The sequence below is a fragment of the Pezoporus occidentalis genome, unplaced genomic scaffold, assembly GCF_034315485.1.
Source record: "Pezoporus occidentalis ecotype Australia unplaced genomic scaffold, CSIRO_AGI_Poc_V1 ctg84, whole genome shotgun sequence".
Taxonomy (NCBI): domain Eukaryota; kingdom Metazoa; phylum Chordata; class Aves; order Psittaciformes; family Psittacidae; genus Pezoporus; species Pezoporus occidentalis.
Genome location: NW_026916203.1, coordinates 291642 through 317631, shown reverse-complemented (window position 1 = coordinate 317631; position 25990 = coordinate 291642). Strand labels below are relative to the sequence as shown.

Genomic DNA, 25990 nt, shown 5'->3' with positions numbered 1-25990 from the left:
CAGCCTTTTTGTATTCTTGCTTCAGCTGATTCTGACCCCAGCAATCTTGAATATGTTTGTGCAGTGGTACAGCTTCAGACTAGTTGGCCACATGCAAACTATTCCTTGTTTTCCTTTGGGCTGGTTACTAGTTACTTCTGCTGTTCCTGAGGTGGTATGTGCCTGTGAACCCTGTCTGGCTGAGAGGATCCAGAGTTTGACTCTTTTCCCAAGGCAAGTGTTTTGACCACTGAGAAATTACAAGAGGGGGGTGCAACGATGCAGTCAGTTTCTATTGATGACACCAATTCTTGTGTTTAAAATTTTCTTAAGTATTTTTATTTTTTTTTCAGTTAGATCATTTGGAGCATAAATTCAAGGTTCGGATTTTGGGACCTGAACTCTTGATACTGTATGTCTAGTTTGAGGCTATTAGCAAAAACCTTTTTCTAGAAGAGAGGCAAATTTTAACTTTGAGGGTGTTCCTTCAATATAAATGGAACAGCTTGTGTGTAATGGAGCCTTTTGATTTCACTGTACAAACCAAGGGCCTGAGAGTATCGTATTGTTTAGCATCAGAAAGCCTAAGTTGCTTTGTAGTCATGCATTATCTGTGTCTGTTTCTCACATTTTTTTAATTAAATAATGGTATCTTTTGTGAAATGCTTTGGAGTTTCATTATTTCAGTAGAAAAAGATACATCTTGGAGAGATGAAAGTAAGCACCGTACTCTTCCATATTGAACTTCAGGAATACAAGATTGGATTTCTGAACCACTAAGTCTAGTTTCTTCCTGTGCAGTGAGCTAGGCAAGGATGTTGAATGCTCCATCCCAGAGCCTTGAGTGACATGGTATAGTGTGAGGTATCCCTGCCCATGGCAGGGGCATTGGAGCTAGATGATCTCAAGGTCCTTTCCAACCCTAACTATTCTATGATTCTGTGATTTACAACTTCTAATGAATGCTGGCCAGCCTGTGTTGATAAATGAATATTCTATACCCATTTGTTCTGTGTCAGAGTTGTGTTTTAACTTAATATTTTTTTCTCTCTTGAGCATAATAACAAAGTGTAGCTGCGTCTTTCCAGCCTTTGTGCTGAGGCAGCAAAGGCTTGCTCATCAAGCCTGTTCCCATATGACAGACCCTTTATCCCCTGATCGCTTAGCGTCTTTCTCTACAGCCACTTAAATTTTTGTCAAAGGACTAGATAACTCCAGGTATTGTGCTTGCTTTCCATGCACCAATATCGTGTTGGCAGTGTCTGGGTACCTCGTGGGCTGGCTGTTGAGAAGCTCCAGTTGCTTCTCCCCCTACTTCCATGATGAGATTCCTACATGAGTGACCTTATATTGTTATGCTGTTTAATTATACCCTGTTAGTTCTACTGCATTTCTCAGTTGATCAGATTCTATGTGTACCACATCTACGCTTCTGACCTTGTGAAGCCTCGAATTTATGGGAGAAAGTTTTGATGCCACTTCTTGTGCCCAGGTCAATAATGCAACAATTTAAAGTACCTGTTGCAGACTGATTTCGAAGGAACTTTGGTAACAACCTGCCTCCAGCCCAACGACTGGACTTTCAGCACTGCCCAGTGTCATCTTGTCCTTGAGTTACCCCTCACCCATGTACAGTTTCTCTGCTCTTCTCTATTAGTGTAACTTTATTACATGATTTTATGCGTGAAACTGTATCAAATGATTTGATGCGGTTGAGGTAGGCAAGATCCATTATTTATGAAAAGCAATTCACTGTTTTCTTCAAATACATGGTAATTCTTTCTTTACAGGCAGGAAAAAGAAAAATTATGTTGGAGGGCCAGGGAGGGATGTATACATCTGTGTGTCCCCAAGAAGTCCCAGATACCTCAGCCGGTGGTGTAGAAGGCATCTTCAATGCACATGCCTGGGTGGCTCACAGTGTATTGCTAATGTGAGAATAGCTGCCTCCAGTCCAGTTTTCATTGTGGATGTACTGAATGCAAACACACTTTCCCCAAACCTCGCCATGCTCTCAAAACATGAGTTTTTCATGTGCTTTTTTCACCCTCTGTTCCCTGGGGGTTCTCTTTAGCATTCTTGCAGTTTCCTGGGGTGCAAATGTGAATACCCTGGTGGAAAGAAGTTGTCAGGCATTGCTGTGATTCCTGTAGGTGAGGGAGTCTTTCCGAAAGCACCTCAGCATCCAGTAGAGCTGTGGTCAGGTAGTGTGACCAGCCAGAGGCGGTGCGGCCAGGTGGTAGTTTCTGTCTGTGGTGGGTGCTTATTGCCCTCTGCGCATCTGTTTAACAAAAAGGTGATGTTTTGGGTCACCCAGCTTATGGTAATCAGCTAACTCAATTTTTTTTTTTTAACCTAAAAACCCTCAGGGTAAAGCTTGACATTTGAATAAATCAGAAAGTGACAGCAGAATGCTGGTGATGATGTCCTATTTTCATGTTATGAAAATAAAAGATGCAAAAAGAAGTGTAGGAACCTAGATCAGGAGGGGCAGAAGACAAAACAAACCTCCCATTCAAAAACTGGATCTGTACTCATTTAACATAAGTACATTTAAGCTTATTCTGCATTTGAAGTGTCAGAGCTGTGCAGTTGCTTTCTACTGTAGGTCCTCCAGTTTTCTCTATTTTCTTTGTGTGTGCATGTGTCTTAATGTGGCTAATTATTTTAAATTCCCAGTTTTTGGATGAGAATTCCTTAGGGTGCACAGAAAATGGAAAAATTTGATTTCTTTTATCATTACCAGCCCTTTCATGAATTAATAATAATGAATTAAAATTATGAGAGAAAAAGATAATCTAGTTAGGATCAAAATGCATGTCAAGTATAAGGCGCACAGCAGCTTCTGTAAATTAGATGTAAATGATTAACCGTGTGATATACTTGACTCAAACCTAATACATTCAATATGATGCAATACTAATTTATGACAACTAATATGAAAATGTTTCCACTTTCATCTACCTTTCCTTGGGCTTGTGCAGAATTGTCCGTTCTGAAAAGAAATGTGAACTACACCTGTTGGTTTTATTAGTAAGAATTGAAACTGTGACTTATTAAATAAAGATGGAATAGAAGCAGTCTGCCCTTTTTGATTTTTTTTTTCCTGTATTGTTACAGCTCTCCTTGACAGCTTACCAACTTTTAGGTGAAACATCCTGACAGTAAAAGCACAGAATTCACAAAATAGAGTAAATGTTTCAGATTACTTTTGTTTTTCAGGAAATGAAGTCTCTCATAACGCATGACCAAATTTTGAAAAATAAATTTGTTAGGGATTTTTTTCTTCAGCTTCTTGGTAGTGTCATGGGAATCACAACTCTGTAAGTGGCAGGCTTCTTCGTCCTCCCATCTTTAATGATGACAAGTGCATGAAGACTTGCTTCTTGAAATAAACTCGTATCAAATGCACTACAGCTTTTGTTATTGTACCTGTGTTTAATGGTATATATTCGTTGTTACTTTTCAATGAGTTTAAATTTAGAAAGATTAAATACAATTTTCAAAACTTGTATTGAGGAACTAAAACCTTTTTGAATAATTGTACGTGGTTTTTAGTAGGCAGAATAATTCAATTAAGATTTGTCTGGAAGAGCAAAGTTTATTACATGGATATACACTAGCAGTAAGGTTAAAGGCATAGCTCCTGAGTGTTAGAACTGAAATGCGAATACTGAGGATGATTTTGTATGATGTTAGGATTTTCTTTTCCCTTCCCCTACTGCCTTATGAAGTTCTTGATGAACTTGCTTTGTTTGCTTAATCATGTGTATCAAATAGAAGCCGCTGAAATGTTTAATATTTTCTTCTACCTTTTTTAGGGCTGAGGCTAGCCCAGGATGGCTGCAGCTTCATATGATCAGCTGCTAAAGCAAGTTGAGGCATTGAAGATGGAGAACTCTAACCTTCGGCAAGAGCTAGAAGATAACTCAAATCACCTAACAAAACTGGAAACTGAGGCATCTAATATGAAGGTATTGCATGTTCTGTGTCTATGTACATCAGTGTTTCTGTTGCTGCCTTTTATGTCATGGACTGGTAGCTGCTGAACAAGTTTTGTGTGCTTTTAAATTCCTACAGAAGTCCTTTTCTAGGCTGCGTAAGGCAAAACTACCAAATCTACTTGGTGAAGAATTTTATATTTTATTTTTTCTCAAATTTGAAAATCAAAATCAAAGCAGTTCTCTAGAAACAGCTTCTGGTGTTCACAACTTTTTCTGCTGTGCCATGTGATACTTCCAGTTTAACACAGCTGTACTTACCAGCAGGAAGCCCAGTCTGTTGATATGGTTTGGCAAGGCAAGTATTGTTCAGCTCTTGAAAACACAGGAAAAAATTGAGGTTTTCAGTGTTTTAAGGCGAGTCTAAATATTTTGGTGTTTACTACACTTGAAATATTTAACATCCCAAAAGGAAAAGTTTATTTTAAAATAAGACCACAAGTTCTCCAGCGTCTGCCAAAGCTGAAATTCATACTTAATAATTTGGTCCAGATCTGTCCTGGTGTTTATTTGTTGACTGGGTGTAGGCCTTTAGAACCATCTGTTCATGACGAAACACTAGGCTCAGCTGGAATTTAGATAGATTTTGGCCATTAGGAAGATACTTACAGAGCTGCATCTGTGTCATCCATGACGCTAAACAAGGCAGGATTTCACAAGCATTGTAGTTGCATTAATGTAGTGCTCTTCCTAAGCTGACAAATCCTGATACTTACTGCTAACAGCCAGCAAAACCAGACTGCTTTGGGTACCTCGCTTACTATGGCTCAGAAACTGCTTATATTTGTCTATAGGGTAGGCATTTGTATGTCCATCTCCTTGCATTCCAATCTTTCTGTCACAGATTTACTGTTCCTTTATAATCTTTGTTTTTAGCAATTAAAAACACTTTGAACTGAACTTTTCCTCCAGCATGTGCGTTACCTGTATATTCACTGTAAGAAGAAAAATCTTCCTGTGTTCTGAAACCCTGTAACTAGTGACAACACTTGAAAGAAGCACCAATTTTTTGAATATATTTAGTCCTTGCATAGCAGTGTAAAATGAAAACAGCTCTGCTACCTTGAAACTGAAATGGAATTATAGTCCTCTACACCAGCTACTTAAAATGGTGGTTGGCATAGCAGCTGTGGAGAAAAAAGTTGTTGCTCCATTATACTTGAAAGCTGGTTCTGTCATTTATACTGTCTTTCTTAAGATGATACTATAACAACTTTGCAACTTTGTCAGTATCTCCCTTTCTCTCCCTTTCAGTCAAGTAAGGTGGGGAAGAGCAGGAGAGATTATCTTCTTCATAGTTTAGAAAAGGAAGAAGGAAGATGAGGTTGGTTTTTTGGTGGGTTGTTTTTTTTTTCCCTTCTGTGTCTGTGTACAGGTTTTGGTTTTTTTTTTCTACTGCTATATAAGCTGGTCTCTGAGGCATTAATTTGACATGTGGAACAGCTGTCCTTACTTAAAACCTGGCAGACCACCAAAAGGAAAGTGGTTCTATCACAGTTCACAGAGGAGTGCTTATGAGTGTACTCAGAGTAGATGTTGCATATTTTCCTCTCCTGAAATGCCATTCTAGATGTAAGGAATTTATCCTAAATACTGTTCAACTCAAATATCAAACTCAATATTTGTTTCTTTTCATTTTGGCATATCAGAGGGGAGGAGATTGTTCAGACTGGTTTGAATTTTTTATAATTCATGATCTATGGAGACATCCTAATCAGTGAATAGAATCCCAAATACAAGTGGGAGAAGGGGAGCAGTGGGCAAAACAAGCTTTGGTTTTGTGGCAAACATCACTGTTCTTACACCATGAATTTTGATCTGTGGGCTAGTGCAGAAATGTCGCACAGTGATTCTTTGGACAGTTAATGTGTTTGCTTGTGTCTCTTTTGCCTTTAATCAGTTGTGAAAGGCAGCGGTTAGGAAGGGCATTTTAAAGGCAATATTATGTCTTTAAAGAAGTTCATTTTGGAAGCAGTAGTGTTAAAATATTGTTTAATTGTGTTCATCTTTATAATCACTCCCTAATCATATTGGAATTAAAAGCTTATCATGAGCTCATCTTGCACATATGTTTATTATAAACTGCCACTGACCTATGTAAGAACAATGTCTGAATGCTTCCTGTTTAAAGCTAAATTTCATATTTAAGAGTGAAAGCTGTCCATTTGCTGGCCAGGAAACAGCATGATGGATAAGCAAAGATAGATGTGATAGAAAGATTTTGGGGGTGCCAAAATGAATAGCAGAACTGCATCCACTTTGTTTTCTAATTTGTGTTGTCCTAGGAATTCACTGTTCAAACAGAAGAAATCCCTCAGAGTATTCTGACTGATTTGGGAAATTCAGTTGTGGCTGTTGGCTTACTGTTAGATGAAGTACGGCAGTTCGGTAGGATAAAATGTTCTCTCTGAATCAGCAGATATGCTGTTTGATGGTCAATGAAATAACAGTGTTGGCCTATAAAAGAAGAAAAAACGTTCCGTGTCTAGATGTAGATAGTAACAATAACTGCGTAAAACACAGACTGTGGACAAATTTAGGAAAAATATGAACAGAGTTTGATTGGAATTTGAAACCTGTAAAATTCATGAAGAGACAAAAAGCAGTCTAGTGTCAGTTATGCTACTTCGTGCGTGTAAATGTAGACAACTTTTTGTCAGACTCTCATGCTTGGTTCTTGTAAAACAAAAGGATTTTTCTGTTAAGGGTGTGGGGTTTTGGTTTGGTTTGGGTTTTAGTGTTGTAGCTAATTCATATCACCATTTTTCCACATACAAAATCTGTGGGAAACAGGTACATGCAACTTCAGTTACTCAAGTTGTAGTGAAAGAATGTCATGCTTGATTTCTACACTCACTCTTTAAGTGCTTTGATCTTTCAGTAAATGAGTAATGCGTGTTATCTTGTGTAAAAAAGCCGTCTTTATCATATGTGATGCTCTGTGGGTAAAATGTTCCCTCTTTCATCTTCATATAGTACATTAAAAACTATATTCGACATACGATCTTCCAGCTTATTTAATGTCCTCTGTGTTGTGTCCACACATTGATAATAAAACTGAGACTGTCAGTAGAACTGATTTGGATTCCTTGAATGTTTTTGAGAAATGTTCTAACCAGCTGAAAATACACTGTAAAGAAACAGGGAAATGGTTAAACTCTTCTTTTCAGAAAATTATGAGCTGCCTGTTCACTGGCTTTTTACAGTTGTTTGTGAAGGATGGTTTTTCAGCAGATCATAGTCCTTATTATATAGCATTGGTTTAGTTTCAGTAATTTTCTTGGTTTTTTTTTTTTGGTGGGTTTTTTGTTTTTGTTTTTTTTTTTTGGTGTTGTTTTGCTTGAAGGAATTCAGATTTAAAAGGCAAAGTCCTAGAGAGATAGTTACTGTCGTATTCATTGAAGGTCTGAAGAATGGTGTATTTTTGACATGGATGGTGTTTGTAGGTTTCTTCCACTAATTAGACAGCAAGGTAATAAACCTTGTGATGCTGTAACTTTAGATTGGAATGGGGTTTTTGGCTAAATGAAAAATCAAGTGTTATTTTAAGGATTTTGATTTTTAATTTGCTTGTGATTAGCTTACAAACTGTAAGCTAAGCTAATTTAATGTTTCTGCAAAAGAAGTTTTAAACCTATAGAATATAGTATTTCAGACTTACTGTTGTGCATACTTTGTGCGGTTGATTAATTAATACTCAGATTATGAGAATTAAAGGTAAAAAGTGTACTGAAGAAGATGCTGTGGCGCCTGTTTCTCAGCTTGTTTCTGTGATGGATTTGTGAGAATATGAAAAAGCTTGTATCCTGTTAGAACTGTGATTTTATAATTAAATACTATTAAGTTGCATTTTATTTTGTATGGAAATTTAACTTCTCTAGTATCTTTTTATATTTTTTTAAAGGGATGAATATAAAAATCCTTCTCAGGAACAGCAGGCTGACTAAAAAGTTAGCAACTTACCAGTTACAGTACCTTGTTTGTTTCATTAAAAAGAGGAAATCTGAAAAATGTACTGCTTCCAGCTTTGAGTTTGTTAGCATAAGTTTGTTTATAAAAACAAGATTGATGTTCAGAATGCTTCAGGCACTCGCTGGCTTGCAATGTTTTGAGGATTTGTTAACACTTCTTGGACATGAACTCTTCGTCAACCTTGCGGAAATAGTGTTTTGTGATGTATAAGCCGTAAGAGTTTAAAAAGAAGATAAATTTAAGCATGCTGATCCTTTACATCAGGTATACTAGTGGCTGAAGTACATTCTTTTTTCTAGAAGTTTACACTTGTGGCGACATAAGATTCTCCTTGCCTAAGTTTTTGCTAAGGTTTGCTTTAAAATGGCAGTGCAAGGATGATTCTCTTTTTTCAAATGTGTGACTACTTTTATCAGATGTCTCCTTGATTAGGTAAGCAGACAATGACATTTTCTTTTAACTCACCAAACCCCATTTTATGGTTATACAATTTGCTTAGCCACCATTTCTTGATATTTAACCTTGAAAACCTTCTTTATTCTAGTCAGCCATCTCTGATCGTCAGTATTTAGTGAGCCTCATTGAAAAGCACAGAAGATGTGCTAGGAGGTATTTTTGTAATGGCACAAGAATTTTTATTTCAATGTATTACAATAAGCTAAGGGCTTGCAAATTAGAATTTAAAGTCTAAAGTGGGGAAGGTGAGCGAGTGGCTGTATGGTTCTGAGTTACTGGCTGAGCTTAAACCACAGCAATAATCCATGCTCTTGTGAGACCTCACTTGGGGTATTCTGTGCAGTTCTGGTGTCCTCAATATAAAAAGGACATGGAGGTGTTGGAACAAGTCCAGAGGAGGGCCATGAGGATGATCAGGGGTTATCTCCCATATGAAGACAGGCTGAAAAAGCTGGGGCTGTTCAGCGTGGAGAAGATAAGGCTGCATGGAGACCTCGTAGCAGCCTTCCAGTATCTGAAGGGGGCCTGTAAGGATGCTGGGGAGGGACTCTTCATTAGGGACTGTAGTGATAGGACAAGGGATAACGGGTTCAAACTTAAACAGGGGAAGTTTAGATTAGATAATAAGGAAGAAGTTACTTACTGTGAGGGTGGTGAGGCACTGGAATGGCTTGCCCAAGGAAGTTGTGAATGTTCCATCTCTGGTGGTGGTCAAGGCCATGTTGGGCAGAGCCTTGGGTGACATGATATAGTGTGAGGCATCCCTTCCTATGGCAGGAGGATTGTAATTAGATGATCTTAAGGTCCTTTCCAACCCTAACTATTTTATGGTCCTGTGTTATGGCAACCTTACTGTTGAAGAGAGATCTTCTGTTAGTAGGTACCCCTTTGCCCCGGATATTTTTTACCAGCATGTTTCCTCTTGCTTCCTTATCTATCTTTCTTTATTTGTGTGTTAAATGTAATGATGTGCTGTCAAACTGTAGAATTCAAACTGAAGAAAGTGTAGCGATCTTTTGTTCCGTTTTTTGGTTCTGTGGTTTAGGTTTTTTTCTCTTCCACCAGGTAGATATCTGCATTGCTTACCAAATTTGTGTGCGTATATGTAATTTTTAGGTGGAGAGAGCAGGAAGAGGACCAGGATGGGAAGAAGGTTGTTGAGTTCTAAAAAGATAATAAATGACGTGAGGAATGCTGACAGGGAATGGTTAGTCTCTGTCAATACCAGATCTAAGGGGCATAGAATAACATTATGAGATAGCAAGTGGAAGACAAAACAAAACAAGGCTCTGTTCTCATTGTCTTTGCCATGGGAGCATTTTGATGCCAAAAGGAGGTAGTACCACCGGAGATGGGGTTTCAGGAAGTCTGCAGGTCAAGGGCAGCTGAAAGCTGGGGAGACAAGAGACAAGAGGCATGAGAAGCAGGTTTTGGTTTGTTCATGTGTACTTACTGGGTCCCTGCTGTTAGAGGGAGGATATTGGTCTGTCTCAGTGTTAAATACAGTGTTTGCTCTTTGTTCTGTTCAGTTTTCTCCAGCTGAGTTATGCTCCTTTAAGAAGGTGGGGTGGGTGAGGACAAATTTCCATCTGTTCTAGAACTCCAGGGGATTATGAAGGAGAGTGAGAGGGGCCTCCACAGGCTGGAAGATGGGTGGTTTTGGTCGGGGGTGAAGGAAGGATGGGATCTGCAGCAGCCTGTGAGCCCGTGGGTGAAGAAGACATCCAAAGAACCTGCACAGAGTAGGAAATGGAGACCTCTACATATTTGTGATGGAGAGCCCTTCCTCAGTGATCGAGAGCCCTTCCTCAGACCAGGTAATGCTCTGCAGTTCACATCTGGTCAGAAGGGTGCAGTAAACCATGGCTGGATTGTACTGAGGCTAAAGAATAGCCTTGGAAGTCTCTCCTGAAGTAATTTTTTCTTTGTTTGAATGGCTTATATTTTTAATTAAAATATTATGTAATTATCTTGACCTAATAGTTTAGCATTTTGTTTTGTTTAAAAACTTGTCAGCCTTCTTTGGGAGCTCAACAAAATGTGTTAATGAAAAGGTCTGAGCAGATCCACCACAAAGCTCTGGTCACCTGAAAAGTAGCATGCTCTGCAGTGTGTTACTTTTTATGTTCCTGGAGAATGCTGTAGTAAAGAATTTGTGAAAAGCATTTTTGGTGAAAATTTGTTAGCTGGGACTAAAATGTGTGGTCGTATGACTTAAAAAATCTGGTATGAGGTGGCACTTTAACTTTGTCACATCAAAAAGCACTAAGTTTGGGGTGATGGATCCTGGTTTTGTTTCCTAGGAAACCAGAGTTGTTAGATTATTATATAAATGCCCAGAGAATTTGGATAATTGAAGTTGGCAGTATGCTCCCATAGTTCCCTTAGAATTTATGAAGCAGTTGCAGTGCATCACGATTATCCTGTGATGTCAATACTATGTCTGCTGCTGTGAGTCAGCAGACACGTTACCATTTTTTTACTGTTACCCTCAGTTCTGGCATGTGTTTTTTTAGCACTGTCCTAGTTCTGCCTGTGCATGCCTGGCTTACAGCTATTCAGAAAAGAATCTCATTTACCTGAACACAGATGGTAGTAAAAGAAACTTCTTTTGGTTGCTGCTAGCAGCAGTGGAACATTAATTTTCCTTAATTAGCCTGTGTTTCACCAACTGATGAGAACTTTCTAGCATGCTCTTCATTTGCTCATTGCCATGCAAGTAGTGTATGACAGAAAATGGTGCCTCTCTTAAGTCTGCCCTTGTCCTTGCATTGTTTCCATGCATCTTCCAGCCAAGTCTAATGAGTCAACTTCATTTTGTCTGTCTGATTTTTCAGTGTTCTGTCTGATGTGGCCAAATTTAAGGGAGCTTTTTGTACTTTGTACTCCTGGCTCTTAGGTTTTGCATGGTATTGTGCACTTTGCTGATTTAACAGAGCTTGTTTTCATTCTCTTCTCTAAACTTCCATTTTTTTTAAAGCTTGTTTTGATACATGCTCTGTCTGGGACACAGAGGCTTTGTCTTGACTTCTTTCATACTTCACTGACTTTTGTGTGGCCCAGCTTTAGCGGGGCTTTAGGCATGAACATAAATTACAGCAGACGCTAAATGGAAATGAAGAAGTTTTGAAGTACAGCTCAAGGTGCAGTGGTAAATGAGGAGTTTATATACAAAGTTTCCTTCCTTTTGAGAAGGAAGCTGTGGGAAGGAATCAATGAATCGAAAGCAGAAATTAAAGAAATTTCTGTGCAGTTCTTGTTTGTGTCAGTTTACAGTGGTGTGGACGTTGCAATGAATCTGACCCCCAGATCTGTACTCTGCTGCTGTCACAACATCACAAACATGTGATAGAAATAAACTACAAAAAAGTAGTAGTATGGACAATAGAGGGTTTTTTTTTCCCTTTTAGGTGAAAAAAAAAAAAAAAGGCATTTTATTTGGGTTTGCACATTCAGACATTAGGGAAACGACAGCTTTAAGGTAGACAGTGCACCCCGATTTTGTCAGCTGGTTTGTACATCCTGATAGAATTTCACCTATTCTACTAAAAAAAACTTTTAAAGTTAGCATGCTCAGTGGTCACAGTGAATAGAAATATGCCCAGGCATAAAATTGTGTTGTTTTCTATTTTACCCCTGTAAATGAGGTCTTTAAACACAGATTCTCAGATCCTCATATACAGAGAATCTGAGAGCCAGGTATTTCTCTTGAAAGTTACTGCTTGACCAAAATACAGTCAGGGGGTGGGGGTGGGGAATCCAAACCCCAAAACTGCCCCCCCCCCCCCCCCCCCCCCCCCCCCCCCCCCCCCCCCCCCCCTCATTTATTTTTCTTTTTTTGACAGTGTTTAATCTAAAACCCTGCCCTCTCAGCTGGATTTTTTTGCTGAACCTTGAATGAGCTGTGATCTCACTACGGTCACATAGTTCATGGAAATCGCATGACTGCAATAACCTTCAGAAATGGTCTGGAGACAGCTGATCTAGTAGGAATGAATTCAATGAGAATTGAGATACAGACTTCGCATAGCACTGTGAATTCAAGAAGGACAGTGCTCAAAATCCAATTACATTCAGTACAACCTACCAAAATATTTTGGTTCAATAATAAGATATATTTTGCATTCAATGTTTTATTATGTTTTATATATTGAATGTGTTATCAATTAATTATGTTTTATATTCTGAAATAATACAGATTAAAAGAAATCATTACAAGCTGACTGCCTTTGTTATGCACAGTAATGAATTAGCTAGCTGTAGAAATTTCACATTATACCTATTTGATAATGCAATGGATAGATCCTTTAAAAATAAAAGTAATCTTGAAGATACTAATGTGTATTAGTCATTTGAGAAATTCTAATGTGGGAGTGGAAGAAACTACCATAAGATGAACTGATTTTTACAAATCGTGTCAAATGATGAATTCTGGGCAGTAGTTCTTTTCAGTCACTGCACAATTAATACAGTTAGACATTTGCAAATAATTCTTTTTAAGCTCATGTGAGGAAAAATGTGGTTATAAGTCAGTTATAATCTTAGAAACAACAGATTTAAAATATCAGTGAATTTATATAAGCAAAAATGAAGCAGCAGGGGCATTATATTGTGTTTGATTTGTGTCTTTTTAAATCTGTTGCTTTGATTTCACAAAAAGTAATATTTTTAGCATGATCTTTGTGATTTTAAGGATTCTACCAGAATCCAAATTGGACTGAAAATGGAATAAAAGATTTTATTTTTAATGTAGAATCATAGAACAGTTTGGGTTGCAAGGGACCTTAAAAGCTCATCTAGTCCAGCTGTAGTGGGTTCAGCAGTAGCAGTCATGTAACTCCCAGTTACATCCCGGGCATGACGTGCTGTGGTATGGAATACCTCTTTGGCTAGTTTGGGTCAGGTGTCCTGTCTGCTTCCTCCCAGCTTCCCCTCCTCCCTGGCAGAGTATGAGACTCAGAAAGTCCTTGGTCAGAGTAAACATTACTGAGCAACAACTGAAAACATCGGTGTTATCAGTGTTGTGTGGAGGCTGAAAGTCAAAAAACACAGCACTGCGCCAGCGACTAAGAAGGAGAAAAAAATGACTGCTACTGCTGAACCCAGGACACCAGCGCACCTGCGGTGAACAGGCACATCTTCAACTAGGTCAGGTTGCCCAGAACCACATCCAGCCTGGCCTTGAATTTCTCCAAGGATGGCACATCCATCCACGACCTCTCTAGGCAACCAGTGCCATTGTTTTACCGCCCTCATTGCAAAGAATTTATTTCTCACATCCAGCCTGCATCCCCTCTTTTAGTTTAGAACCATCACCCTATGTCGTGTTGATAGAAGACTCGTTTTACTGATTGTTAGCTGAAGCAAACAGCCAAGTTGAACCTTAAGCATAACCATACATATGTCAAGAAGAAACAAGACAAAGGGTAAAGAATATTCTTTGTCTGTTCAGCTCATTGAACTGGGAACCATTCCTCAGAAAGTCAGAACAAGGTAAGAGAAGCCAACCTAGGACCATAAAAGGAAAGCAATGAGAAGTTCAGCCGAAGGTCAACAAAGATAGAACCGCCACAGGTCCCGTAGACCCTTGGGGCCCTCACTCAAGTTGCACATGCTGTAGGGGATAGTAACCTGTGTTAATTGGTTCTGGGAAAAAATTATAACATGTATTAGATTTCTAGGAATTATAGTGTATATGTATGAGATCAGTGCTTAGAAGCAAGAAACCTGTAAGAATTGGCATGCACATTAGGCAGAAGTATCCCCTGTGCATCTGGCGCTGCAATAAATAATGCCTGCTTGTTAATGCTACATTGGTATTAAAGAGTTTTCTGACTTTTGGTGACAGTAGAGGATCTCCTCCATGCTCTTGCCAGGAACAGAGTTGAGACTGGCTGGCCTGTAGTTCCTTGGGTCTTTCTTTTTCCCCATTTTAAAAAGTTCATGTTATCCCTTTTCCAGGCAGCGGGAACTTCACTAGACTGACACAACTTCTCAAATATGACAGATAATTCCTTGGCAACTTCATCCACCAGTTTCATCAGGACCTGTGGATGCATCTCGTCAGGTCCCATGGACCACCAGGTGCACCGTCAGGTTACTTAGATGTTCTTGAACCTGATCCTCTCCTGCAGCAGGTGGTTCTTCATTCTCCCAGTATTTGAATTTGGCTTCTGTGACTTGGGCAGTGTGGCTGGAGCTGTTGCTGGTGAAGACCATTGAGCATTTTGGTCTTTTCCGTGTCCTGTGTGACCAGGTCTCTCATTTCCTTCCAGAGGGGAGCCACATTTTTCATTTTCTTCCTGTATTCCCAATGTACCTGTAGAAGTTTTTCTTGTTGCCTTTAATGTCCTTGGCTGGAATAGCTGGAAGTCCTTTGTACTGCTCTTCATGCGCTTGCTTTCTAACCTGTGATTACTCCCCAGTTTCTGGGCATCTCTTGCTGGCACCCGCAGCAGACTGATAGAAGCAGGATGGATTGAGGTTCCTGTCCCCCAGCAACTTTAGTTTAAAGCTGCCTTCACCCGCTTGGCCAGCCCGTGGTGAGGGATGCTTTTCCCTTTCTCTGAGAAGTGGACTTCAGTAGAGCAGCTTTCTCAGAGTAAGTCCCATGATTAGGTAGCTGAAGTAGTTGATCTGTCAGTGGGCTTGTGCTAAAAACTAAATACAGTAGTTACAGCAAGTGACAGCTCTTGATCGTGATGGCACCAAGTGTATATTTTTCTGTCAGAAAGTGATATTGTTTGAGATTAAAACGAACATCATCTTTTTACATAATAAGTGCTTTCCTCTTTCTGCAAGGTTAATAGTTACGTTGCTCCATGGTTTCACCTCAGTCAGCAGTGCTGTCATCATTGCTGTTGTAATTTGGGTTGAGCAATCAGAGCAATTGCTTGGCAATTTGGAAGGCTCTCACCAAGCTTGATTAAGCGCCAGTGTAATTTTCCAGAATGCATAGGAATAAAGGGCCTCTTCCATAGCTCTCGCCAAGCCCCGGAGAGTCTTTTACCATGTGTGATAGCATTATATCAAGGTCATATTAAGCTCCAGTAATTCAAATTTCATATAATTAAGTTCCTATCAGCCTTTTATGATGACATGGCAAGATGGGTTGATGAGGGCAGAACAGTAAATCTCCCTGATATACCTGAAGGCTGTGCTGCCATTCAGAGGGACCTCAGTAGGCTGGAGAATTAGGCAGAGAGAAACCTAATGAGATTCAACAAGAGCAAGTGTAGGGTACTGAACCTGGGGAAGATGAACCCAAAGTACCAACACAGGCTGGGCTTGACCTACTTGAGAGCAGTTCACCTGAGAAGGACCTGGGAGTAATGGTGGGTGACAAGTTGATCATGAGCTGGCAGTGTGCCCTTGTGGCCAGGAGAGACAGTAGTGTCCTGGGCTGCACTGAGTGTGGCCAGCAGGCCAAGGGAGGTGACCCTCACTCTGCTCAACCCTGGAGAGGCCACAGCTGGAGAACTGTGTCCAGTTCTGGGGTCCTCAGTACAAGAAAGATGAGCTACTGGAGAGAGTCCAGTAGAGGGCCACAAGGATGAACAGGGGTCTGGACCATCTCTCTTACGAGAAGAGATTGCAGGAGCTGGGCCTGTTTAGTCTGGAGGAGACAAGACTGAGAAGGGATGTCAGTATTGCATATAAAAATCTCAAAGGCAGGTGCCAGGAAGATGACACCAAGACTCTTCTCAGTGGTGCCCTGTGACAGCACAAGGAGCAATGGCCATCAACTAAACCAAGAAGTTTCACCTCAACATGAGGAAGAACTCTTTAGGCTGAGGGTGGCAGAGCACTGAAACAGGGTGCCTGGGGAGGTTGTGGAGTCTCCCTCTCTGGAGACATTCAAAACCCATGTGGACACATTCCTGTATAACCCGCTCCAGGCGGCCCTGCCATTGCAGGGGGGTTGGACTGGATGATCTCCAGAGGTCCCTTCCAACACAAGTGATTCTGTGGTTCTGTGTTTAGGAAGGGTCATGTAAGACCTTGAACTTAAGTTTATGATACCTGTAAATGCATAGAAAATATTACTGTGCTGTCCGTTCATCATACTGTTTCAGCATCTAAGTCTTTCCTTGAGTTTGGGTGATGGATGTTCTTCTAGTGTATGTTATCTTTTTTTCTGCCCTTTTAAATAATACTTGAATCAATGTGCAGCAGTGGCTTGAACTTCAAAAATCACTTCCAGTTTAGAGTGAAATTGTATGTAAAGTTTTCAGCATGTTACGCAAAAATATGAGTACAGATGTTCCATCAATATTCTCATTTAAAAACACTGCTGATGTGGTTAAAAATAATAGTTCTCAGTCATTCATTATGCACATTCCCATGCTATATGTTGCTAACTTTGATGCTTGTTTACTATCTGAAATTTTCTATGTCTGTGCAGTTAAAGATGTTTTTATATGGAAATGTTGTAAATGTAGTAGCCAAGGTAGGCCTCACCTAGAGAAACCAAAATGAAGGATAACTCAATTTGTGTTTGTTTGCAAACATTGAAAGAAACACAAAGGGGGGTGTGGGTGTGTGATAGGAATGTTTCTTCATATGGGCCCAAATATAGTTACTAGCTGAAAAGGAGAAACAGCTATGAAGAGTGTCTTATTAGAAAATGATTGATACAATAGCTTTTATTAGAAGTCTTTTAAAATACAGACTGATGCTTACCTTTAAAAGATAAGTAAATTTCAGCTGATACTGGTCTGTGGATGTATCTGGCATACTACAGCTAGTGATTTTTTGTATTTAATTATCATGATGATTTTCATGCATTTTGGCATTATCTGAATACACAAACTTTCAGGAAAGTGCAGACAAGTAATAAGACTTACGCTGTTCAAGGCAGGGAGCAAGTAGTGTATACAGAAGACCAAATGTCTGTGACTTGTGTGAATTGTTATCAGTGCTCCTTTTCCTGCCAAAGGAGATAAATCCGTCTAAAGAAGAAAATCGTTTTATGGATACCATCTTTTAAAACATTTCTGTATGTGGTTGTTAATATTTATACACAGAGTTCTCAAAAAATTGAATATACTTTTAAATCTTGGGATTTTAAATCTGGCAGTGTTATTTCTCTGTAATTCCTTTCTTTATTAGCAGTTTGAGTAAATTCACAGCCCTTAAGCAATTCTACCACTCAGCTGAGTGCTAAGTACTGGGTGTGTACTATAAGTTAAGGTGCTTTTCTTAGTGATTTTGCAGTTACTTGCTTATAGGACTGATCTTTTTTATTATCCGTAAAGTAGTTTTAAGGTCAGGACTATATTCATAGAGTCCAAGTAACAAAATGACATTGTTTCTGTACTTCACAGACAGTGAATACAGTGACTTTTTTAAAATAATGGTGAGTCATAGGGCCAGTTCAATTTCCAAAAGCATTCTTCTGTACTTTTGCAGTAGGAGGAGATACACTAGGTTGTATTTAAGTGACCGTTAAAATAATTTGACTTGCATTCTTGGAAAGAACAGAAAAAAAAATCTGCAGCCTTCCTTATAAATGCTCTTAGTTTGCATATTTTTTCAGTAAGTCACTACTAAGTCAGGAAATAATTTGCTTAGAATAATGCTGTAAACTGCTTCTAATGTGCAGTATTATTTCCACAAAACAGTGTAAACATAATTAGTGTATCTGCATTCCAGGATTCCTCTTCCAAGAGTACCAGCGCCTAATTATATCCTGGGTGTCTGTAGTGACCATGCTGCAACCATTTCCTCTGGGTCTAGTGCTTGGAGATATTTCCCCAGAACCCTGTTCTTTACTCAGAATCCTTTTACTTTCTTCCCCTTCCCGCCATGGTACAGATACTTCAAATACTGAAAAGGTCAGTAGTGTATTTTTAAAGAATATGTTGACTTTTTGTAGATGCCATTTTGTCTTCTTTGGAAAGAGCAAAATGCATTTAAACCAAAATGCATTTGAAAGGTATCTTTTGTACAAGCTGCAAGAGATAAACAGGTATGGTAGGTTCTTAAAAGAGCAAAACGGTGATCTTTTGATTGGAGAATCTTTTGAAATTGTCTAAACTTAGTTTTCAGATCTGACCAGAAGCACAATTCTGGGCATAGAATCTATGTATGAAAAGTATGGGAGTACCTTTCATTATTCAGAATTGTTTTCGTTTCCTGACTGTTGCTGCTTCTAAAAATATTTTCCATGCTACAGTATGAAACATGGTATTTTAAATTCCAGTAAGGGCTTTTTGCCTTGTGACCAGTCTTTTGAATTTGTTCTTGCTATTGATGTATCTGCCGTTGTGGTACAGAAAAGGCATTCACTAACTTGCATTTAATTTCCTACCTGGATTTAGGCCACTGAGCATTAGGGACCTGCGGGCTTGCAGGCCTCTTTTACTGTAGTAGTCATTGTTTACTGCGAATCTTTTTGTGCTTTAGAAGTATGTTCCTTCAACTGTCATTTTGTCATACATAGTGTGAATAGTACACAACAATATTCTTGGCTTTGAAGCTTCAGCTGCAGGAAGGATTCATAAATCTCTTGTAGGCGTGGTGGTAGTACTAGTAGTAATAAACCAAATAGTAGGGCACCATAGGAAATCCCAAGTCTTTTCCTCATAGATGCAAAGATGGTAGCAGTAAGAATAATGACTTTGTGTGCTTATTTACAGTTGTGCTGGGGCCTCAGAGATAATAAATCCTGGGGACTACTTCTGCTCTCGTATCTTTGAGGTTTTAAAAGTGTGGATTTGAAGATACTTTTGTAGCTTTTAGTTATGTATCCAAATTTTATTTTTACAAGACTAATTTTTGATACATTGGTGGAGAAATTTGACTAATTATGCTGTACATCTATTTTTTCATTTGTAAATTTGAAATAACTGGCATTCACTTTGAGAAGAGCTTTTAAATAAAACAACAAATAGACTGGGCTACTGGAGAGGATGAATTATTCAGGATATACTTTATAGTGTGACAGTGCTTGGGGAAACACAATAGAACATACATGATGACAAAATTATGACAGTTGATCACTGCTCACATGAAATAAAGTTTACATGAGTATCAAAATAGCTGTTACATAAATGTGCCCTTGAGGACAGAGTAAGGTGTATTATTGTAAAGACTCCTTAATTAAGCTCAGTTTCTTACAGGAGGTGCTGAAACAGCTACAAGGAAGTATTGAAGATGAGGCAATGGCATCTTCTGGACAAATTGACTTACTGGAACGACTTAAAGGTAAATCTAGAATTATGTTTTAAGTGGGTTAATTTGTTCTTCTGTTACTTTTTCTTTGGGATGAAGTTTTCTAACTGAGCTGCATCTTCATTCCAGTGCTGATTTTGATGGTTGGGCATAGTCTCAGTGCCTCTTATTTTCACCAAGCATTTTTAGACACACTCTCAAAAAAAAAAAAAGTGTTCTTTGCTGCTTTTATGCTTTTACTACTGTTAACCTAGAGCTTCATATAAATTGCTTTTGATGGAACTTACATTTCATGCAGTTCTTCAGAAAGAAAAGATAAATTGTTTAAGTTAATGGATTAGTTTCACCAATTGTCTAAAATTGTTTGCATGCCCTGCCCTCTCCATATCATATTACTGGAATTGTATCTGTCATGCTGTAAACTGAAGCCCCCTTCCCTAGAGCAGATGCTGGAATGTGTATCATCAGATTACATGGATGTGCAGAGCAAGCCCAGACTGCTAACTTTCTGTATGCATCCATTGTACCTACTACTGAACTAGAAATACCACAGCAGATGTATATATTTAAGGGCCCTGTTGTGAACAATACTGTCATCATTTACGAGACAGTGAAGCATCTGCAGGATCTCTAAGAAAGAAACTATTAGAAAGTGGGCCAGAGGAACAGTTCATATGACATTTCTGCAAAACTCTTGTCCATTCCATAGGTCCTCTGGGCAAGAGGCAGGCAGGCTTGTGTGGAGATACTCTTCTGGTTGTCAAGATTGCAGTTTGGTCATCTGCTCAAATGTGTACCATCAAGATTTTTTTTTTTCACATTATGTTCTTCTGATATCCATGCAAAATTTTTCCATCAAAAAATCATAGATTTCTGTAGGAAAGAAGAAATTAAGATGGCAAAGATCTTTCAGATTTATGCTGTTGAACATCACCTCTGGAAATGTTTGCTCTTTATTATCCAGAACTGAACTTGGAAAGTACCAACTTCCCTGGAGTGAGGTTACGGCCAAAGGTTTCCGTGCATTCATCTGGGAGCCGGGAAGGGTCTGTGTCAAGCCGTTCAGGAGAGTGCAGTCCTGTTCCCATGGGATCATTTCCAAGAAGAGGATTTATGAATGGAAGCAGAGAAAGCACTGGTTATTTAGAAGAGCTAGAAAAAGAGAGGTAAATTCCTTTGTTTATTTATCCAGTATGAATTGACTTCTAATTTTATCATGAAAGTTTACTGACACAGCTAGTATTTAGCTGTCATGCATATGCTTTGATCACTAGTACTTTTATCTTGACAGGTAAGGAAGACAGGAATGTACAGCAAATATATATATTAAAAATATATACATTAAAAAAGAATGCACACCAAAAATATATATATGAAAAAAATATTAAGACACATCGTACAGTTTCTCCCGCTTCTTCCTGTACGCGTTTTGTTGTCATTCTTTGTTGGCTGAAGGTTATTTTGTTTTATCAGCAGATTATCAGCATGTGAGATATACTTAGGGCAGGCAGAGCATCCCAAATACTGCCATATCTCCTCACCACTGTTGACAAGGGCTGAAACTCTAACAGTGTGATGGTGCAATCTTTCTCTTTCTTGCAAAAGCTTGTAACTGCCATAATTGGTTGATCAGTTATTTAATATTAGCAGAAACATACCTGGTGAGTCTTCTCTCAGGAAGAATGTCTGCTGAACAAAAGTATTTACTCTTATCTTCAAGATGAGGATTCCATCTGATGTTTTGAGTTGACAAAATCATGGAATTTCTTTTCTTGGAAGGTGGTGGTATCCATTTAATAGGAAGAACATACTTTCAGGACATAATATAGATTTGTAGGACTTTATCAATCACCTAAAAAGGAAATGTGAAAGTAAGAGACATGCAGCACTTCTCACTGAAGACATCTTTGTATGTTAAAACAAACCTGACTGAAATCCCAGATGTTTTCAGAAGCCTGTCTGTAAGATATGGTTTCTTGAAGATTTGGTCATTGACTGCTTGTCCTGGATTCAGCTGTAACAGTTATTTTTCTCCTTCCTAGTAGCTGGTGCAGTGCCATGTTTTGGCTTTAGTCTGAGAACAGTGGTGATAACACACTGATGTTTTAGTTGTTGCTCAGAACATTTACCCTCATGAAGGACTTTTCAGTCTCTCCTATTCTGCCAGTGGGGAGGATCCCAACAGCTGACTGTGTTGGAGGCTGAAATCAGCCTGATTGATGAGAAGGATTCTGAGGTTCTTTAGACATTTTTCTCCATGGTAAAGACAGCTTAGGCAGTGAACTGGTCTTTGTTCCAGATAACAGTGAAAAAAGGGATAAGAAAAATTTAATTTCACATGAGCTTAGGCAGTGTTACTGTCACAGCTGACAGGGTAAAGATTTGTGCTGTAGAGATGATCTATAGACACATGGCCAGATCTCATCTGGCTTTATTATTAGTGACATGATGGATAATCCAAGCTGCCCTATTTTTTGTACTGTTTCAGGGAACATGTAAGAACATGTAGTGCATAGATGTGGACCCTGGGTAGCCACATGAATCAGAAGAGGGTGGAGTGTAGGGGTGTAGTGTAGGACCATGCATCTGAAATCACTAGCTGAAAGAAAATTATCCACTTATTTTCCTATACTTAGCATCTGAACTTGTTTGGCATGCTTACTAAGTTTCTGTATTTCTGAGCATATGTATAAGTGTGGTGTTTCCTGACAGAACGTTTTTTGATCGCTGACATAGACTTTCAAAGAAGTCATGGAACCTGACAAACCTCAAAATATTAAATGATTTAGAATAAGTAACATTTTTTGGAAACCTGCAGCAGGGGAATGTTTCCACTCGGTATCTTAAGACAGTAGCACAATGCATGCTGCTCACAGGCAGTATGGGCCAAATGGTGTATTAACTGTGTGTCATCTTGGCAGATTCATGAGAAGTTTATTAATAAACTAATTCACTAGATGCTTATTAATGTAAACAAGAAACAAGAAGAAAGTACTGAAATTTGTTTTGGATTGGAAAAATTGGTTAGCTTGCCTAACTGATTTTCTAAAGCAAAGAAAATGAATCCAATGATTCAGTTACCAGAATGAAGGCAAAATTGCTTCTTTCTTGTTTGCTTATCTCTCCTCTAATCTGAAAGTCAAAAAAGAAAAGGGAAAAGTGGGGGTTATGTTTTTAGATTGCCAATTTAGAATACAATAGGCATTAAATGTCTTCTGCTTTCTGTCTGGTTATTTCCATGTGTGTTTGGTAATACACTTTATCAGCAACAAAACTTTTCAGAGTACACTGCAGATTACTTCTGGTGTTGGTTTGCCTTTTGAAATTTTCAAGGTTTTTTTCATCACCTGCTAATTAAAGTGGAAGTATTAATTGTAATTTACATAATGCAAGTTGAGTAGCATATAGTTTGTTTCTCTCTTTTAGCTGGGAATAACATTGGCATAACTATGCAGAAAAGATTTTCAAAAGAAGAAACCAATTTTCTGCAGTCATTCAGCTTCATATATTGTTGGGAGCTTCAGAAATACCACATTAGAGAAGTCTTTCAAAATTCCCATGCTTTAGAAAAAGCAGTTAAAATTGGAAACCTTTCGTTAACTGATAAAAATAGTGTTAAGTTCCAAAAGCTTGCTTCATTTGCCTCGCTGCATTCTGATTGAACTTGACAGTGTATGGGTGAGAACAGAATTTTCTCTGACACTGTGAAAGTCCTGATGTAGACAGTTTTGGGGTATAAAAAAATGGAATAACTGCACTGGGTTTTTCCATCAGTTCTTTTTCCATGACTAGTAACAGCTCTTCCACCTTAAATGTTCTCCTAACCACAAGAAGTTCCAGGAGGCTGAGAAAGTTATTCTGGTTGGTGTAGTATCTGATAGCAATATTAAGTTCAGGGTGCAGTTTACCAGACACATCTACAGAGACTTGCTGCCTGTTTTCAACGAAATTGAAGTGCAATCTGCTATACGTATATATACACACATGTACATATACACACATGCATACATAGCAACCTGCTACATGTAACCTGCTGTACCAACCCTATAATAGGCTTAGTGCTGAGAGACCTTAAAGACATTGTTAAAACCTTGGATTCTCAGAGAGCAGTGAGAAGGATTAATAATCTCAAATAAGCATTACTCAAGCAAAATTGCACTATTAAGTTAGAGGAGTCACCCTCAGGTCATGCATTATAGTCTTTATGGTGCACTGATGGTTCCTAAATTGTTTCCTTGCTTCTAGCATCCATTGTGCATGTCAAAGCATATTGAATGACTGTGTCTCCCAAACTGAATCCCCTTACATTTTACAACAGGAACTTAATCACACGTTCACTTAGCTGAAAGTAAACCTTCTGGGTAATACTACCAATTCTTTGACATCCAGGGGCAGAATTAGTCAGTCCTCTCACATTTGCAGATCCTTGTATGGTAAAAATACTTTCTGTAAGGATTGCATTAATAATGCTTTTGCAAATTTGATTTCACATACTGGGCTATGATGCGTTTCTCTTGCAGCTGAAATGAGGGACCCTGTCAATTCTAATTTTCCATTAGAATAGTAGACAGGTCACTTGCATTGGATTATAAATGTTAAATCATCAAAACTATTTTGAAACATTTTTAAAGCAGTAACCAAGACAGATCCTCTAAAACAAGTATTTTTAAATTCTTCCACATCAAGTTCTGTCTTGTTGAAATTTAATTATCATCTCAAATCATGACTGGGATGCCTTATCAAAGTAGTCAGGGGCTGTGGTTTTGTTCTTGATGACTTACAGTAATTATGCATAGTGTGTTCGTATGTTATGTAAAGGTTCATGTGGCTGTTGCTCAGTTTAGAGTTTAGAAAGGGGGGTGCAGAAGTTGAGGGATGGGAAATAATACTGGACAAACTTGTACTGCAGCAGTCTCATGGCTAAGTGTTGATTTTAGCTTTTCCGTTAATGACCGATATTAAAATGTCAGAAGGAAAAAGAGTGCTCTTGGAAGGTGTTTGTAAGAAACTAATAAATGTGTATGAAAAAAACCCAGCCAAACAAACAACTACGAAACCCAAAAAAAACCCAACAAACTGAAAGAGTTGCTTCTCGGTATATCCCTACTAGCCAGATTTTGCCTGGAAATGTTACTGTGTGTTTTGGAAACTTTTGAAACAGTGCTATAAAACTATATTGATAAAATTTACAACTATATAAATGTAGTTCATGAAGGATTTATGAAATAGTATGTAAAACTTCTTATAGTTTTTTTTCTTGGTAGTCTGCGTATATTCTTATATTTCTTACATACTACTTAGGTATGCTTATGATAACCATTTAAAATGTTTTAAACAGCTGTCAATGAATCCTTTCTATAACATTTGATGGCAAATACTCTTAAAGTATTTTTAATACAGAAATACCTTGGGTTTATGTGCTTTACTCATAGTTTCGGTATTGTTAACAAAGTTAGTTTGTAGACACTTGAAAAGGTTGATGGGATAATTTAATTCAGTAATGTGATTCAGGGATATATATGCTCCTGTAAGAATTAGGGCTTTTCTTAAATGTAGTTTGATGTATTGTACAAAGCATATTGTCTAAAAGAGGCAGGACACAACATAGCACACAGCTAATAACTGGGTTTTGGTTTTGCAGAATGCCTCTTGGCATTAGATTTCATAGTTTTGTGGAAACATACAGGTATTTTCCTCTTCTATAGCTATGGACCTGATATACAAGAAACTAGTGACTTCCTTAGCATAGAAAAATGGGTGGTGTTTTGGGCCAGGGAATTGCACCCACCTTCCCAAATGTCTTCTTAGTGCTGCCTTCAAACCTCGTTTCTCGTTCAGTCTTTTTTTAATGGGTATCAATGCCTGTTTCTCTACTTACATGTGTTAATGAGGTCTTAATAGCGAAACATTTCCCACTTCTGTTTTTAATAGATCTCTTTTGCTTGCTGAGCTTGAGAAGGAAGAGAAAGAGAAGGACTGGTATTATGCCCAGCTTCAGAACTTGACTAAAAGGATTGATAGTCTCCCCCTTACTGAAAATGTAAGCAGCTTCAGTTTGCTTTGTCTTGTATCTGGCGCTATGATCTCTGTTTGGATGCTGTGTATATTTAATGAATTTGGTAATGCACTCTACTATCATTTTAATCTACAAAAAATTTTATTTACTATGTAAAGCTAATATAGCCTAAATAATGCATTTTTTTCATACATAATTTTACACATTACAATTCACAACTATCAGTATAAATGTCAGTGATAGAGGGGAAGACTGAAAAATCCTTTTGAAAAATTAATTACTTGTCAGTCTGCTTCTTCAGCTCTGTCCCCCAAAGGTCTTTTCTCTATCCAGTCTGTTACTTAGTGGATTATTTTAGTTTTGAGAGGCAATATTAGCCTAAGAGACAATC

The 25990-nt window shown here is 38.4% G+C and overlaps 1 protein-coding gene across 7 annotated transcripts in view; it reads left to right on the top strand.

The window, feature by feature from the left end:
• Positions 1-25990, top strand: part of APC (APC regulator of WNT signaling pathway) — an 87587-nt gene that overhangs the window by 29991 nt on the left and 31606 nt on the right. For 6 of the 7 annotated variants that reach the window (XM_062604222.1, XM_062604227.1, XM_062604226.1 and 3 more), the window contains exons 2-5: positions 3801-3953; positions 19532-19616; positions 20548-20749; positions 25515-25623. In XM_062604222.1, coding sequence (XP_062460206.1) covers positions 3819-3953; positions 19532-19616; positions 20548-20749; positions 25515-25623 — 531 coding nt within the window. In that variant the 5' untranslated portion in view covers positions 3801-3818. Of the gene's footprint in view, positions 1-1799; positions 1913-3800; positions 3954-19531; positions 19617-20547; positions 20750-25514; positions 25624-25990 lie in introns of those variants that run through there. The other variant, XM_062604224.1, reaches the window with a different exon arrangement.